We start from the raw sequence: 13,368 nt of genomic DNA, 5'->3' as shown, positions 1-13,368 counted from the left end.
CCCACCGGCAACTATAGTTGCCGCACATTCAAATATGATTTTCAAGAAAGAAAAAAAAAACCTGGGGAAAATAAATGTTCACATAGGACACTATTAACAGGATTATATGCATGAAACCATTCAGAAAAATTTGGGCACAAATGGGTTAAGAGAAACAACCTTTAAGCAACTAAAAACAAAATCAGACATAAAAAAAAAAAATCTTATTTGGATGTCAGAACAGTGTTATATAAAGAACCCTGAAACAAACAAAAAAATTCACAAACCAGTCGGTATTGATCCACTCCAAATTACGAGGAGTCACATCACCTGGACGAACGCAAACGAAGACCGCGCAAGATTACAGTTCGAATGTCTACCCAGCATAGTCCTTTCTCAGTTAATACTCATCTTGAAAGTCATTCACAGACAATTTTTCTCCATCAATAAAAGCATCTGCTCCACGAAAGTAAGCTCTCTTCCCCTCTTCTCTCGCCGCCTTTACCTTTGGCCATAGCAGCTTCCTCTGTTGTCTTTCTGCAAATGTCAGGTCCTCAGCCAGGCGAACCCCTCTTTCCTTAAGTGCAGGATGATCCCGTGCAGCTTTCCAGACTTTCTCTCTGTAGGTCCTGAGTGCGAACTGGATGATGACCGGCCTAGGACGGTTACTTCCAGAACCAGGACGTCCAATCCTGTGGATTGTGTCGACAAAAAAACGGATGTCATCATCTACCTCGTCCGGAGTCAACATTTTCAGGATTTCGAGCACTTTGATTCTTATATTTTCTCCATCCGTTTCTCTCAGATTATTTAGCCTCAAATTCCATCTCCTACTGTAGATCTCGGCTTGATCGCACTTGCCTTGAACCATCCGGACCACCTGTTCAATCTGCGCTACCTTGTTCTCATTAGACTTGACCCTTGCAGAAAGAGATTTCATCTCCTCGGCCACAAAGTCAGATTAACTATAGCGACCGAGTTCTGGGCAATTTGTTGTTCCACCGATGAAAAGCGATCATTAAGAGCGTTAACAGCACGAAGTATATCAGCATTAGATACTTTGAGGTCTTCTTCCTGACATGCTTTTTTTGAAAGAGGACTACCTGTTGGAGTATTTGGGGATGAATCAGCTCCAGATGATGCTTCGAAAAGCGAAGAGAGTAACTTTCTGTCCTTGTTCTTTGGCATTTTGGAAAATCCACACGTGGACTTGCAGAGTGATAGTCAATATAGGCTTGCGTGACAGTCTGATGAGATTTCTATGAAGTAAATTTAATGCATTCTACCTTAAAAATAGTTATCACGCCATGTCTTGTAATTAAAGTATACAGATTCTTTTTCATTGGTTGTAGCGTTAAATCTTACCCAGATACAATAGTGCTATTTTCTGATTGGCTATTGTGTAGCCCCTTTCTTTTTTTTGATTGGCTGATAAGTGGCAGGCTCGACTAAGAACTCCAGGGGAGACGCGCTTGATTCCTGCTGGTTCCATAGTGAGAGCGGCGCGGCCAGAGAAGTTTTGGGCGCTGCGGGATATTAAATATATTATAAATAGTTTTTCCGCGTGAGAAATACAATGTGTGAAGGGGGTGCGTGGCAAAACACCGAAATGAGTGACTGTCATGCTCAATGCGTGACACTTGAGAGCCCTGTTTTACTATAATCATGTGGGTGATGTCTGGGTTGTTTGGGATATCCCACAGAGAGTTATTGCCTATATATTTTTTAATGAACCAGTTCATGTGTACAGCACAGCATTTATACATTTTTATTGTTACTTCCTGCATATTTTTAATGCTTTGTGACAGGTCCACTAGCTATGTAAGCTATGCACACACACACACACACACACACACACACACACACACACACACACACACACATACTTTTGTATATTGTAGAAGAATTTCTTTAAGCAAACATTTATTTCTTCATATGATGGAGAGATAATGTCAAAAGTGTCAGATGCTCTAATAAAGTATAACTCCTGCACAGGGTCAGGACCAGAGATTACATGGCTGTCGTTGTTGTGATGTTCATTGGGTGATGAACTATAGGCTAATGCTTAGCTATAGGCTAATGCTACCATTAGCCTTTTTAAAATAAAGTACATCATTTGTATTCAAATTAAAGTGTCATGTCAAAATTATATGGATGACAAGTCATTGTTCTATGAACAAGAAACGATATATACAAAATATAGCCTACATTTTTCAAAATGTTTTCTTTTGCAAACATAAATTTAGATTGTGAATTAATGTTGGCATTTGCATTTCAGCTTCACTTGTGTTCCAGGACACCAACCCCATAGCCCAAAGACAAAGGATGAGGCAGCTAGAGGAGCAACAAAAGTTATTTAGGTTAGTGGCCAGCACACTAATACAAGTCGGTGTGACAGCGAAGTGTCTGCCTTATATGAAAATAAATTCAGTGAAATTAAATTCCTTCCGTTGAAGTACAGCTGAATATTCTACCCCTAGGTGGCGTGTGTACGCTGAGGGCACACCTCAAGTTATCGATTACGACACTCCCCTTGCTCTGCCCGCTGAAGTCCGATTCTCTTACACAAAGGAAACCGAGTTTTACTCCAGTGCAGGAAAGCAGTAAGTGACCAAGTCGTTTTAACCCTCCTGCAGTGTTCATGTCTTTGTTACACACTGTTCAGTGTTCACGGGTCTGCTGGACCCAATATTGGGTTTTTAGAACAACAGAAACATAAGAATTTAGGGAAACAACTGAACAGACGTCAACTCTATTTTAATTTCAATTACAAGCAATATGGACAGTATGCATATTCATGGTTAATCTTTGCCGTATAGGCTTCCTCTTCCAGATCGCAGTTATTGGTAGCATCAGCAGGTTCCTATCAGTGTAGTTTCACTCAACATGAAAATGAGGGAGAAGACAGATTCTCATGCTTAAAATACATCACTGTTGCAACTGTGTCTGAGAGTTGGTGTAGTTTCGCACACCGCACGGCATCTGTTTTTCATCGGATTAACAGATTTTTACCATGTTTGCCTTTTCTCACCTACGATTTACACATTTCTGTTGCATCAGGATTCCATGGACCCAAGCACCACAGGAGAGATGAGTTATATTGGTAATGTAGAGGCAATGTCAGATTACTTTGGAGTATGCTTTATTAAAAAATTAACTGCAATAATTCTTCAAGGATTCGCCATGTATACTCAGCTAAAAGTATAGGCTACCCAATGTAATGGGAACTCCAGAGATGCATTTAGAGAGTTCATAAGTAGTGAGCCCACGACAGCAAGCTTAACCATTTCACCATTATTGTTAGGACAATGGACTGTATCAATGTTTTCAGTTTGTAGGTTAGCCCAAATATGGTGTGTTTTTAGTGATAGATTGCACTGGTGGAAATACTAAATATTTATAGCTAGATTTATAGCAACACTATGTAGCTTTTCAACCTTCATAATATATTTCCAAGACCCTTGTGCTGGTATATTGACTTACAATAGGTTGAATGACACGTCTGCCATAGCCTGACGGGGTCTGTGTCGCTTTTACTGGCACTACGTAACTTCGGGGTGCGGGTAGTAACCCGAGCACAAAAAGAACCACAAAATTCGACTGCTTTACGGCATATGTCACTTCCCCCACCACTTCCTCAAATTTGGACGTGAGAGGCCAACCAGCGTTTGTTTTCCGGCTTTCGTGTGTATGTTTTTGTCATGGCCAAAGCAGCAACGGACAAAAAAAAAGTCAGAAGTAAGCCTATGTCTAAACAGCGTGTACAAGTTTGGTAGGGGCTACATTCTTGCAAGTAAATAATACATGATTAGATGGACAAAATAATCTTTTAGGCTAAGTAGCCTAATGACTGCAGGCTGATAGTCATGTTTGTTTATTTATTTTTCTGGTGAAAGTGTCTTGCCTCAGGCTATAATGCAAACGCAGGCAGTCTGCCCAAGACGTGAGAACTCCTGCAGAGTTCGGGGGTATCGGCTAGTCAACAAATGCACGTGTATCCCCTGGTGTTACAATGACATATTTTACGACCGCAGTAGAAGACAATACTATTTCCCAACCGTAGGGGGACCCCGAGAGCAAAAGTTACCTGGTGTTGCTTTAATTTTAAGTATGCTTTAGTTAAAAATAAACTGTGGTGATTTAAAAACATGATCCATGCATATACAGTGTATTTTGCATTGAAGTGGATGGCATTCACAAAATTGCTTTGTCTTCTTGAACACAGTAATAATATAATATCTAATAGTAACTTCAAAGATGCTCACAACTAAAGCTAGGATGGACCATAGGTAGTATATCAAGGCGAGTTACACTATTAATGTTTGCACTGTGTACCTGTGTATTCTGTGTGCAGGTTAGCTGCTCTGAAGCTAACTGGATTAGCTGACAGCAGAAAATCGTGGGAAAACATCAGCCAACTGGAAGCAATCATTTGTGAAAACAGAGTGAAAACCATTGGTAGTCATCTTAAATGAATGAACTGTTCAAAATGACTGTATTGCAAATAAATTACTGTCTGTACTGTAGCATAAGTTCTGACACAGCATGCTTTGCAGAATACATTCAGGAGCACTGGGATGAGGACGAGTTCTTTGGCTACCAGTTTCTGAATGGCCTCAATCCCATGATGATCCAGCGCTGCTCAACTCTGCCCGAGAATTTCCCCGTCACAGATGACATGGTCAAAGACTCACTAAGAGGAACCAGCTTGGAGCAGGAGATGAAGGTACGCTACTTGCTCCTGGCAATGATGGGCGAGTTCTTCTCGAGATTTGGAATGACTGGGTCTGGTTTGCTTTGATTTAGCCTAATTTCCTGTGTTTCTTCATTATTTGGTGTGATCTACCCCCATACCCAGAAAGGGAACATCTTCTTGTCTGACTATAAGATGATGGACGGGCTGGTGGGGAATGTTGTCAGTGGCAGGCAGCAGTATCTCACGGCTCCCCTGGTCCTGCTGTACTGCAATCCTCAAGGCATGATGCTGCCCATCGCCATTCAGGTGCGTGTCTTGCATCCGGAGTGCAGAAATCCTCGGGTTATGAATATAACCTCGGCTCTTTGAGGGAGAACACAAGACATCACGCTGTATGGGACATCGCTCCTTGAGCATGTAGAGGGATTAGAATTGGCTTCAGCTGGGAAATGCTCTAGAAGCAAGGGAGGGGGTTTATTAAATTAAATACAGATAAATAAATCTTGAAAGACGAGGTAAATAACCAAATTATTACAAAGAAACAAAGAAAAGGTGAAATGTACAACTGAAGAGTGGGCAAACATGTCTGAATGATTAAACATTAAATAAACCTTTTTTAAGATGTCAGTGTCTTTATAGAGTAATTATGACAGAAGCCATGGAAATCCTTTCTCATTTTCATAAAAGAGAAAAATAATAACCCAGATTCCCTCAGAAACTGTTTGTACCATTTTCACGGGTGTTCAAATTTAATCTGCACAGTTAAGGCAAAAGCCCAGCAAAGACAATCTCATCTTCCTCCCAACGGATTCAAAGGCCGACTGGAAACTGGCCAAGATCTTCGTCCGAAACGCAGAGTTTGGCGTTCACGAGGTGGACTTCCACCTGCTGAGGACTCACCTGCTGGCGGAGGTGTTCACCGTGGCCACGTTGCGCAATCTTCCCTCTCCACACCCTCTCTACAAGGTATTGAATCTGTCGTGCATGAGTTGGTTTGACGTGTGAACGGTGAGGTTCAAAATTCTTTAATTTTTGCATTTCAAAACTCATACACTCATACTGTATTCAAACATTACATTATAAAATTAGAACATATAAACCCACAGACGTATATATATATATATATATATATATATATATATAACCATCACATCATCATAAATGGTGCATAAAACATCAACACACCATATTTCAATAAAACAACTGACAATATTATAATATGTTCTTCCTAGTCTTCCACACTGCCAATGTTGCAGTCCCAATCAGATAACTTAATAAACACACTTTCTTCCTCATCACAAATCCATACTTTAACCCTCCGATGAACACTAATCTGAGAAATCCTTGCTAAATTCCCTGAACCATTCCTTAAGAAGTTTAAAAAGTCTTGCACATCTTAAAAACAAATGTTCCAAATCCTCCTCTTCACCACAAACCCTACATTCCCCACCCACTGCTGGATGCAAGTGTGCTACATGTCTGTCTGTAGCTATTGCCCTGTGAATAATCCACAGTGGTGAATTAGCCTGGAGCCAGGTTTCAGACAGGCAAAGATAATCTAGATTCGATTCTGTTAAAATATACTGAATTTGGGGGAAGAAAGATGGCGTCGTAGAGTGGACACGTCTTTTGGCGAGCTCTCGTGACATTAGTTCAAATATTCGATTAATTAATATTTTCACTCAGCAGGATCATTCTACGAGCTTAAATGGTTATTGTGCCATGTCTTTAGACCAATATTTTTCAAAAGGATCTGACAGAATGCCCAAAGCTAAGAAGATTGCGTCGAAGAGTTCTACTACCAGCGGCAGCGAGCACGGTGCTAATATGAACGACGCGAGCATGAAGAGTCGTGAGGAGGAAAGTTCCAACTCCAACTTTGCTCAAGCTCTGGACAAATTAACTGAAAACATTACGAAGGTAATATATGAGAAAGTGAACACTGTCCTAGCCGCGATAAATGATCAAACCGTTCAGTTCCAAGCCTTGGTGGAGCGAGTGGGCCAGGCGGAGGAACGAATAGCCGGTGTGGAAAATTCAATGGAGACTTTGCAGGCCACCATGGCTGATCTTAAAAAAAAAGTGAGCGAAATGTCAGCGCACATCGACGATCTGGAGAATCGCGGGCGCAGGTGTAATTTGCGTCTTGTCGGTCTTCAAGAGGGCGCGGAAGGAAGTGATCCGGTGCATTTCTTTGAAAGGTGGTTGCCCGATTACTTAAAGATTGCAACGAAGGCTGGACGGATCAAGCTTGATCGTGCTCATCGCTCGTTAGCGCCATTACCAGGACCCAAGCAGAGACCCAGACCTGTCATCATAAAGTTTCATAACTTTACGGACAAACAGCGAGTATTGGACGCAGCTCGTCGTGTTGGCATGGATCCCGAAAGGAGCACTGACGCAGGACCGAGGATTTCATTCTTCAACGATTATTCTGCGATGGTGATAAAGAAACGCAAGGCTTCCGACGATGTCAAACGGCGACTGCAGAAGATGAAGATTGAGTATGCACTACTGTATCCTGCAACTCTGAGGCTGACCGTCAACGGGACAGTGAAACGCTTTGCCTCTTCAGATGACGCGACTGCGTTCGTTGACAGCTTGGGCTAATTTGGCAAGCTTTCGTGGACAGTTTTGTGGTATCTCAACAAAATAACATGCTGAGTGAAGCTGTATCATGTTGCTGAGTGCGCGGTGAGGTTTGTGTTTACCCTATGTTCAGAGATGTGAGTGGTGTTTGGGGGGGTAGGCAGTTGCCTTCAGAAGAAAAGAGTAAGAACAGTTCTTCCTGCATGTTTGGCAGGTTTGTTCCCTTGGATAGTTTTTTGTGTTTTATTTTGATTTTATTTAACTTTTGTTTGAAGCTCCGATTTCCTATGGGTTCCCTTATAGGAATATACTCTAAATTCATCTGTATTATGTTTGCACTGATTGTCTGTGCAATATTGAATGTCTAGGGCGCTTAGGATTTGCACTTGGAATATTCGAGGTATTCATAATCCTATAAAGCGGAGAAAGATACTTGCTTTTTTGAAAAAAGGAAATATCGAAATTGCTCTTTTACAAGAGACTCATCTGAGTGATGCAGAACATCTAAAATTACAACAGGGTGGTTTCGGGCAGATATATTTTTCTTCTTTTACATCTAGAAGTAGAGGTGTTGCCATTCTCATTAAACGTAATCTACCGTTCAAAATTGTAAACTGTATTAAAGATAGGGGCGGTCATTATGTTATTGTTGAAGGCTTGTTGCAAGGTAAAACTATTCTCATACTAAACATGTACTATCCTCCAGCTCATCCATCTGACTTTATTACTAAAGTGTTTTTGGACTTGAGTGCCAGGTCAGCAGATTTAACAATTGTGGGTGGAGATTTTAATTGTGTAATGAATCCTCTTGTAGATAGACACCCACATAGCTCTGCGTCTCTAACCGCTCAGGCGAGATCCCTTCAGAATATTTGTAAAGATCTTGGTTTTGTAGATGTCTGGAGAACTCTTCACCCTGCCGACAAGGAATACACATTTTTTTCTACCTCCTACATTTACATTTACATTTATTCATTTAGCTGACGCTTTTATCCAAAGCGACTTACAATTGCTATATATGTCAGAGGTCGCACACCTCTGGAGCAACTAGGGGTTAAGTGTCTTGCTCAGGGACACATTGGTGTCTCACAGTGGATTCGAACCCGGGTCTCTCACACCAAAGGCATGTGTCTTATCCATTGCGCCACACCACCTCCTATAAGTGTCAGTCCAGATTAGACTACCTTTTTATGCCAAAAACAGATTTGCACTTAGTACTATCTTGTAATATTGAAAGCATTTTACTGTCAGATCATGCCAGTGTCACTATGGAGCTTCGATTCAGGAATACAGCGGACTGTTCTATACAGTGGAGACTTAATATTGCAACACTTAGAGACAGCGCATTTTCAGTTTACTTCTCTTCTGAATTTAAATCCTTTCTATCTATTAATTCTCTATCCACAGATAATCCATCTTTATTGTGGGAAACTTGTAAAGCTTATGCAAGGGGGCAAATTATTTCATATACTTCCTCTAGAAAGCGTCAAAGAATGATAAATCACAGGGCTTTGGAGGCGCAGTTATTGGTTAAGGAAAAAATTTATAATAGATCTCCATCAGAAGATTTATTGAAAGAGTTACAAGCAGTTAGAGCATCTTTAGATTGTCTCCTTACTGTGGAAGCAGAGAAGAAAATAAGATACTCAAAACAAAGATTTTATGAGCATGGAGACAAACCTGGGAGATTTCTAGCATATATTGCAAAACAGCGTGCTGCATCTCAGTTTATCGATACTATTGTTGTCTCAGATGATAATATTTTTCACGATAATAAGAATATTAATAACTCGTTTAAAGATTTTTAAATGAATTTATATTCTTCTGAGAAAGCAGATGACCATCTCAAACAAATGATTGACTTTTTCTCTGAGATTAATCTACCAACAATTTCAGCTACACAAAAGGACTCCCTCAATGGACCTATTACTAGACAGGAGGTTATTAATGCTATTAATGTTCTTAAGAATGGTAAATCACCTGGACCAGATGGGTTTTGTGGAGAGTTTTTTAAGGAGTTTCAAGAGCTGCTTGTAGACCCATTGCTTACAGTTTTTTTCAGTCGCTAACAAGCGTTTGTCCAGCCAGCGTTCACATTTTCAAAACTCTAAACACAATTAGCACAGCATCAGTCTTTTGTGGCCATACCATTCACACATTTCTTGTCGGTTTCACACAATATGCAGTCAGTGAACACATTTCCATAATGCTTACATTTTCTTAACAGACAAGCTATACCTCCCAACAAAATTATAGAGTGTTTTTGTAGTATTTACAAATGTTAACACACAACATCCCACAACAGCAAAAACAATATTCCAAACCTTAGATACAGTATGGACTGCATTTATTTACATGTATTTACCATTTACATGAAACTTTTACCATTTTTGTAAACTTCATGATTTTAGCAAAATGTGATTTTTGATTGCTAGCAAAATGTGTTGCTTTTGAACAATGTCATGAAGAAACAAGCTTTTCGAGTCCATATGCATCTTCCTGGAGTAATGATACTGAAAATTCAGCTTTTCATCACAGGAATAAATTACATTTTACACAATTTATTACATGACATACATATTTTTAAAGAAATCAGTTATTTCAAATTGTACTAATATTTTACAATATGAAAGTTTATAAAAACCTCTGCTTCTGCAATGATATCAGTTCAAAAACAATATATCAGTGAGAGAGTCAAGGAGCTACAACGACAATATGTCCAGGTATAGTGTAGCCTACTGTATATTCAATTCAATGCCCAGTTCTATAAGCTTTGCACTTTGCAAGTAGGTAACCTACACAGTACAGTATGGTATACAGTAAATGACATGATTTACATAAACTTTGTTTTGAGAGTTATGGAATTGGAGGCCAACCAGGCCCCTCATGAATTCATATACATAGATGAGGCAGGATTCAATCTGGCCAAAAGGCGTCGACCTGGACGAAATGTAATGTGGAGGTGGAAGGTTTATGACCATCAGCCACATGAGCAGATGTCCCTCCTTGAAGGCATGGATGCTGGCTCCAAGGGTGGATCCGACATACCAAGCAGTTTTATCCCAGGTGCATCGCCTTGGATGATATCAGATGTGATCTTGATGAAAACATGTGGCCTAACCCTGAAGATCGCAGAGATTACAGTAGATACAGTAATTTGATGTTTTTTTGTCGTCCCCCCCTCCTTTTTTTGCTGTTGTTTTTTTGTTCACAATGCTCTTGTGTGTTTAATGGATATTTTGTTCACTGTAAGCAATACTGTAAAACTTTTTCTGTTCTATCAAACCGTGTTTCTACTGTACCTCCTGTAGTAAACAGTAAAGGAATAAAAACTGATTTGCTTTTTACTGGAATGCTTATGAATGTGACTGTACTGTACATGTGGACATACAGTTCCCAACCAAGAAATTTAGTGTAAAACGGTGAATTGCACGTTTTGCATGCAAATACCTGTAAAACTGAAACATAAAAGTCTATGCCGTTTTAGTAATGTCAACAATAGCCAGTATTTTGAAACCTGGTGTACTTTGATTGACTGCATGTACCTTGTGAAGTGTTATTCTTTGACAGAATAATTTCATTTTGAGTCAGATTTCCAGTGTTTTGGTAAAGTTAGTGTGTGCGCAGAGAAACATGTGTTCTGTTTTGAAATGAAGAGTTAGTATATATTTAACAAAATGTGTTTTTGAGAAGACAATTAACCATTTGGCCAATTGTGTTTTGTAGGTGTGAGTCTGTGTTAAGAGTTTAGAAAAAGTATCTGAAGTATGGGTAAGTGCTTGTTAGCGATTGAAAAAAACTGTAATATGTTTAATCACTCGTTTGTGGTTAGAGAATTACCAAAGACCCTTAGAGAAGCTAATATCACGCTTATATTAAAGAAAGGTAAAAGTCCTGATGTATGTTCTTCTTACAGGCCAATAGCATTACTGAATGTGGACCGGAAATTGCTTTCTAAAATTTTAGCAATGCGCCTTGAAAAAATTCTTCCTACAATAATTGGGATCGATCAAACAGGATTTATACAGGGTAGGAATTCATCTGATAATATAAGACGCCTTTTAAACATTATCTATGCCTTTAAAGGGAAATCCATAGATGGGCTAGTGCTGTCTTTGGATGCAGAGAAGGCGTTTGACCGTATTGAGTGGTCTTACCTTTTCTTTGTTTTGGAAAAATTTGGCCTAGGTGAAAATTTTGTGCAATGGATTAGAGTGCTGTACACGGACCCATGCTCTGCTGTATTGACAAATGGCTTAAGATCTGATTATTTTCCTATACATAGAGGCACCATGCAGGGTTGCCCCCTGTAACGATCACCAGCTGGAGTGCCTCTGAGAGTCACCAGAGGGCACTCCACACCAGACTGATCACATCACAAACTCAACTTCCCATCATGCCGCTTACCTGGGACTGATTGCACATACACCTGCAGCTCATCCACACTCATCTCATACACCTGCAGCTCATCCACACTCATCTCATACACCTGCAGCTCATTCACATACAACCATATAAACCTCTGTCACTCTTCAGTTCACTGCGAAGTATTGCATTGCCCCGGCGTACAATTTCTGAGTGTTTTCCCTGTGTTTGCTGAACTGTTACTGACCTTGGATTGTTTATACCGACTTCTGATTCTTCTGCTGCCTGTCTTGACCCGGATTGTTCATTGGACTGTGATTCCTGCCGCCTGCCTCGACCCTTGCCTGTTATCTGTTTCTGCTCTGAGATTATCTCCATTGTTCTGTCTGCCCCTGATTTACCCTGCCTGTTGATTATTCTAATAAAGCTGCAATTGGATCTTACTGCGTCCACCACTTCGTAACACCCCCTGTCACCACTTTTGTTTGCAATGGCCATAGAGCCTCTAGCTGAAGCAATCAGATCGGCAACATCTATTTCGGGTTTACAGATAGGACATAAACATCACAAGATTGCGCTTTATGCTGACGATGTATTACTTTTTTTATCTGAGCCCGAAAAGTCAGTCCCCGCTCTGATTGAGTTGGTCAACAAGTATAGTACCTTTTCTGGTTATAAAATTAATTTAGCTAAATCTGAAGCTATGCCTTTAGGTACTCTCACCTCTATACCTAATACTACACCCTGTTTTCCTTTTAAGTGGTCACCTCTAGGTTTAATTTATCTAGGTATTTCTATCTCTTCGTCCTTGAAGCAGATGTATGAATCTAATTTTGTTCCTTTATTTGAGAAAATGCGGCAAGACTTGGAACGCTGGAATTCCTTGCCAGTATCTTGGCTAGGTCGGATAGCACTTGTAAAGATGATTGTTCTACCAAAATTATTATACCCTATTCGGATGGTTCCTATACTATTCTCAAATAGGACATTAAAGGGCCTGAATAGCTGGCTGACTTCCTTTATATGGGACAAACATAAGCCTAGATTAAAAATGTCAGTACTTTATCTGCCAAGGTCTATGGGGGGGTTGGACTTTCCAAATATTAAGAAGTTTTAGTTAAGTTCTCATCTTAAATACATTGCAGATTGGGTCAGGAATGATTTTTCCTCTACTTGGTTGGATATCGAATCTTCCTTTTCACAATTTCCTTTAAGAGCCCTTCTCTTTGTTAAGAGTTTCCAAAAAATAAAAGAGATATATGATAATCCAATTATAGTAAATACTCTGAAAGCATGGAGATCAGCATGTAGGCTTGAATGTAGCTCTCAGGGGAGCGAGAGCCGTGTCCATGCACTTTGTGAATATACGGGGTGCCAAAGACAGGCCGAACGGCAGGACGGTGTATTGATATACCTGACCGTCGAAGGCGAATCTCAAGAATGGCCTGTGACGGGGTATTATCTGGATCTGAAAGTACGCGTCTTTTAGATGGAGAGAGATAAACCAGTCCCTCGGGCGAATCTGCGCGAGGATCTGCCTGGTTGTGAGCATTTTGAACGGTCTTCTCATAAGAGCCTTGTTCAAATGTCTCAGATCCAAAATCGGTCTGAAAGCTCCATCCTTCTTGGGAACGAGGAAATCAAGGCTGTAAAAGCCCGTCTCGCTCATAGAAGGGGGTACCGGTTCTATAGCCCCTTTGCACAGGAGTGTCGCTATTTCTGCTGGAAGTAGATGTGCT

At 40.3% G+C, this 13,368-nt stretch overlaps 1 protein-coding gene across 1 annotated transcript in view; it reads left to right on the top strand.

Moving 5' to 3' along the window:
- Positions 1-13,368, top strand: part of LOC307154240 (polyunsaturated fatty acid lipoxygenase ALOX15B-like) — a gene marked incomplete at both ends in the record, with an annotated part of 48,985 nt that overhangs the window by 16,806 nt on the left and 18,811 nt on the right. Inside the window, 6 exons of the mRNA XM_079899015.1 lie at positions 2,258-2,339; positions 2,460-2,582; positions 4,334-4,437; positions 4,536-4,705; positions 4,838-5,017; positions 5,438-5,641. Coding sequence (XP_079755141.1) covers positions 2,258-2,339; positions 2,460-2,582; positions 4,334-4,437; positions 4,536-4,705; positions 4,838-5,017; positions 5,438-5,641 — 863 coding nt within the window. The remainder of the gene's footprint in view (positions 1-2,257; positions 2,340-2,459; positions 2,583-4,333; positions 4,438-4,535; positions 4,706-4,837; positions 5,018-5,437; positions 5,642-13,368) is intronic.

The sequence above is a fragment of the Squalius cephalus genome (assembly GCF_949319135.1).
Source record: "Squalius cephalus genome assembly, contig: scaffold_69, whole genome shotgun sequence".
Taxonomy (NCBI): domain Eukaryota; kingdom Metazoa; phylum Chordata; class Actinopteri; order Cypriniformes; family Leuciscidae; genus Squalius; species Squalius cephalus.
The sequence above is the reverse complement of the archived record's forward strand: the minus strand, read 5'-3'. Positions and strand labels throughout refer to the sequence as shown.